Source organism: Phalaenopsis equestris, unplaced genomic scaffold (genome assembly GCF_001263595.1).
Source record: "Phalaenopsis equestris unplaced genomic scaffold, ASM126359v1 Scaffold001207, whole genome shotgun sequence".
Classification (NCBI taxonomy): Eukaryota; Viridiplantae; Streptophyta; class Magnoliopsida; order Asparagales; family Orchidaceae; genus Phalaenopsis; species Phalaenopsis equestris.
In genome coordinates, this window is record NW_018165646.1 from 47593 (window position 1) to 52187 (window position 4595).

The 4595-nt window shown below is 30.8% G+C and overlaps 1 protein-coding gene across 3 annotated transcripts in view; it reads left to right on the forward strand.

The window, feature by feature from the left end:
* The window catches only part of LOC110033516 (hydroxymethylglutaryl-CoA lyase, mitochondrial-like), a 40907-nt gene extending 36553 nt beyond the window's left edge, over positions 1 to 4354 (forward strand). For all 3 annotated transcript variants that reach the window (XM_020737528.1, XM_020737527.1, XM_020737530.1), the window contains exons 8-9: positions 3147 to 3262; positions 3973 to 4354. In XM_020737528.1, the coding sequence (XP_020593187.1) occupies positions 3147 to 3262; positions 3973 to 4221 (365 nt within the window). In that variant the 3' untranslated portion in view covers positions 4222 to 4354. The remainder of the gene's footprint in view (positions 1 to 3146; positions 3263 to 3972) is intronic.
* The last annotated feature ends 241 nt before the right edge of the window (positions 4355 to 4595 follow it).

A 4595-nucleotide genomic window follows, 5' to 3' on the forward strand; every position in this document is an offset into this window, starting at 1 on the left:
CGTAACTCCCCCCCTTTTTAAACGCCGACAGTTATCAATCTCCTTAACCTTTTCCCCAACCCATTTGGTTTCTTGAATACATAAGTTATTAATGTTTCTATGAATCATAATATCAACTAATTTCATTAATTTACTATTGCGAGTACCTATATTCTAAGATCTTATCCTAATATTAGTTTCATTAGTTTCATGGATTAGCTTTTTTACTCTCATCAGTCCGTAATGTGGAAACCATTGCTTGTTTGACACTACACCAGGGCACCGGTGTAGCGGCCCTTGCACACTTTTCATTGTATTCAGGTCATACAATGCGTCACTTCCAAGGGACGCTCTAGCACTTACACAAAGATAAAAAAGATTCATGTCATAATTATTTTGACAAGTTATATGCTGGCAGTCAACTACTTAGTGCAACTCTCAAATTTTCAAATCCGGGCTTGGGACCGACAATGACATTGTTAAAGGAATATTAAAATAAAAATAAAGTAGCTTAGAGAAATGAGGGAAGTAGCTTCTAGGTGACGCCCTAGCACTTACATCCGGGCTTTGTAAGTTCACTATGACAAAAATAAAAATATTAAAATGAATGTGTGAAAAAATTTTTTAAGTATAAAATAAAAAATGAGCACATTAGAGAAATGAGGCGAGTAGCATATATTAAATATATAGTACAACAACAACAACAAGACTTTATCCCACTAATTGGGATTGGCTACATGAATCCTTTTTCTTCATTGTGTCCTATTAAGTGTCATATTTTCTTCTGAATGAAAAATCTTGGTAATATGCCTTAACCTATGCTCAATAACCCTCTCCCATAATTTTAAAGTATGACACACCAACTTAATTCCTCTATAATTTGCACAGTCTTGTGCATCCTCTTTATTTTTAAAAATGGGGACCAAAAGACTCTTCCTTCACTCCTCAGACATCTTTTTAGTTTTCAAAATATCATTAAAGAGTTTAGTAAACCAAGAAACTTCCAAATCTCCTAAATATTTTCACACTTCAATTGGGATATCATCAGGTCCTACCAATTTTACACCTTGGCTTTCTTTAAAGCCTCCTCAACTGTTTATTTTACTGATTTGGTGGTAAAAATAAAACTTTTAACTATTATTAGTGATATTAAGATCACTAAGGACAAACATATTTTACATAAACTTTGTTGAAAAGTTTATCAAAATAGCTTACCTACCTATGTTTAATATCTTTCTCTAAGAAAATATTTTTTGATTTTCATCTTTAATGCACTTTACTTAGATTAAATTTTTACTTTTCTTATCTCTTAGTTTGATTAGTTTAAATATATATTTTTCACCCTCTTGAGCATCTAACCTATTATAAATATCACTAAAAATTGATTTTCTAGTGTCAAAATTGTTCTCTTAGACTCCCTATGCATGCTATCTTATATTTTTTCAATTTTTTAAGCTTTTACTTTCTTCTTAAATTTTATCTATACTTGCATATTATTATTCCACCACCACCTATTTTTATTCATAAAAACTTTTTCTTTTGAATATTCAAGTAGATCTTTTGTCAATTGTTTAATAGTGTGTGTTACTTTATCTCATAGAGATTAGCTTCTTCATGAACATCCTAAATATTGAAATTTTGATGTTTATTCATAAAAATAATTTTATTTATGTCTTTTAGGTGTCTCCGTCTAACTCTCTGACAACGATTCTTTGTATTTTTTATATTACAATTCTTCATATTAAAATCCAAAACTAATAATTGATGTTTAGTGCTTGGAATGAGCTTACAATCTTTACACTCTCGACGATCTCTTTTTCTCGTAAGAAAATAACCAATTTGTGTTTTATTGAATCCATTCTTATAAGTAATAACATGTTAATCTCTTTTCTTAAAAATATTTTAGCAATGACCAAATAATACACAAAACCAAAATTTAAAAGTTTTACCATTTTCATTAATCATTCCAAAACCATAGCCACTATGAATAATTTTAAAATCTTCTACCACTTTTCCAACATGTCCATTTAAATCTCCTTCAATAAATTTTTTTTCTTCAAGATATATCATTTATATTAATTCTTCTAGGCCATTTTAGATTTTTTTTTAGAACCTCGATATCTAAACCTTTTTGAGGAGTATAAACAGTTATAACATTAAAAATCTTAGTATCAACAATGATCTTTAGGGTTATAATTCTATCTCCAATTCTATTAATTTTTACATTATTATTTTCAAACTCTTATCTATATTACACCTATACAATTTCTAGTGCGACTCCTACCTGAATACTAAAGTTTAAAACTTAAACTATTAATCTTATTAGCCTCAACTCATTTCACTTCTTGAATGCATAAGATATTAATATTCCTATGGCCCATAATCTTAACTAATTTCATTAATTTACTTGTAAGAATATCTATATTTCAAGATCTTATCCTAATATTAGTTTGATTGACTAACTTATTTACACACATCCTTCGAGAATGTGAGAACTTTTACTTATTTAACACTATACCTGAGTGCCGGTATAGCGGCCCTTGCATACTTTTTACTGTATTTAAGTTCATACAGTGCGTCACTTTTGGGGGACGCCCTAACATTTACATAAAGATTAAAATGATTCATGTCATTATTTTTTGATAACTTTTACGTTGGTTGACGACAACCTACCTAACACAACCCTCCAACTTTTGCATCCGGGACTTGGGACCTGACAATGACAGTGTAATATTAAATATTATGTAATACAAGATAAGGTTAGACAATGACAGTGTTATATTAAATATTATGTAATACAAGATAAGGTTAGGCGATGAGGCAACTATGATACAGTGCATATAATTTGCTGAACCTTATTTTATTGTTGAAGAATTGGGAAGAAAATGTGATAGACCAAAATTTATATGGATAAAAGTTGTTTAAATTAATTTACAAAGAATAGTCTCAACTAAAACAAATAAAAAAGATGATTTTAGAAAACTAAGACCAAATATTTAGATTGCTAATGATAGCTAAAAATCAAGATCTCTTCTTTCATGTCATATTATTCACGGATTGATATCTTGATGAAATTTTGTAGTTCACCCAGTATTTCAACATCTTCCTTGCCTTTCTTTTTTATTCATCAGACTGGCCTTAGTGGTCTTGTTAATGCTGCATTACAGGTTCCGTTATTCCAATGCTGAATGCGGTCATGTCTGTTGTTCCTGTGGAGAAGCTTGCGGTCCATTTCCATGATACCTACGGCCAGTCCCTTTCCAACATTCTAGTCTCCCTGCAGGTAAACAAATAACACCTTAAACCTCCAACTTGTCCAAGTATTCGTTAATAACCCGTTCACGGCAAGTTTGGCATTCTCGCTGCTATCTTGCCATTCTGGATTCAGAAAAGCTTTTATATTAACTTTTACTTGGGATCAGTTTTATTTTTTATTTTTGCTTTAATCTTTTTTCTATTGTTTTTTGAAACACATTTGTTTTTGTGTATATTTTATATGTTTTTATTTTTTATTTTTTAAATAAATCAACAAATTTTAAAAGGAACTCGATAATTTTTACGTATTTTGAGTTTAATAAAAAAAACCATCTTTTATTGAAACATGCCAATCATATTTTATATTAAAAAAAAAGAAGAAGAAAATAACTAGTGAAGATGCACATACAAACCTCTCCATTCCTATTTATTTACATTCTAACATCTGAACTTCAAATTTCATTCATACGACCTTACCTATGCACTAAAAGATAGATTTCACTTTTAAAAGTTGAATTTGTGGTATTTTTAATGTGATATACAAGCTTTGGGCAGTATAAATGTAGAAGTAACTCTGTTAGATATGTAAATATTAGAAATTGGATGATGTGTACGTCAACGCCCCATAAAAATAAAATAATATAAATAATTAATAAATTAAAAATAAAAATAATCTTCAATGGCCTCTTATTCAACTCTGATATCTTAAGACTGGTTCTTACCATGCCATTTTGACAGATGGGGATCTCCATCGTAGACGCATCGGTTGCCGGCTTGGGAGGATGCCCATATGCGAAGGGAGCTTCAGGAAATGTTGCCACAGAGGATGTTGTCTACATGCTCGACGGTCTCGGGATAGAAACTGATGTTGATCTCAGCAAGCTCATGGCTGCTGGAGACTTCATCTGTAACCATCTGGGCCGCGAGTCTGGCTCCAAAACTGCTGTTGCTTTGAGCAAAATCAGCGCAAATGCAACTAATATGTAATTTTCTATTTTCTTATTGATCAATACTTCAGAAATTATCCCCATTTCATTCTGCGGTAGTGACCTCATTTTTATTATCATGTTGTTTGGTGAAGCAATGTATCTATCCGTTACATTAATAAAGCTGGAAAGGCTCATCACTTTGGTTAAGAATATAGGTTTTTGCTCATTGTTTTTTTTTTCTATACTCAGAAGAATTCTTCATTTTGTTTGCATTATTGTGCTATCTGCTAGAGCACATAATATAGATATTTTTCTCTTTATTTTGCTAATTAAATTACGGGTTATGGGTGATCTTTGACTATAGTTTTTGCCCGATTTTGAGCGGATGAGGACGCGTCTTGATGGATTTTTATGATCGTCATAAAAAATAAC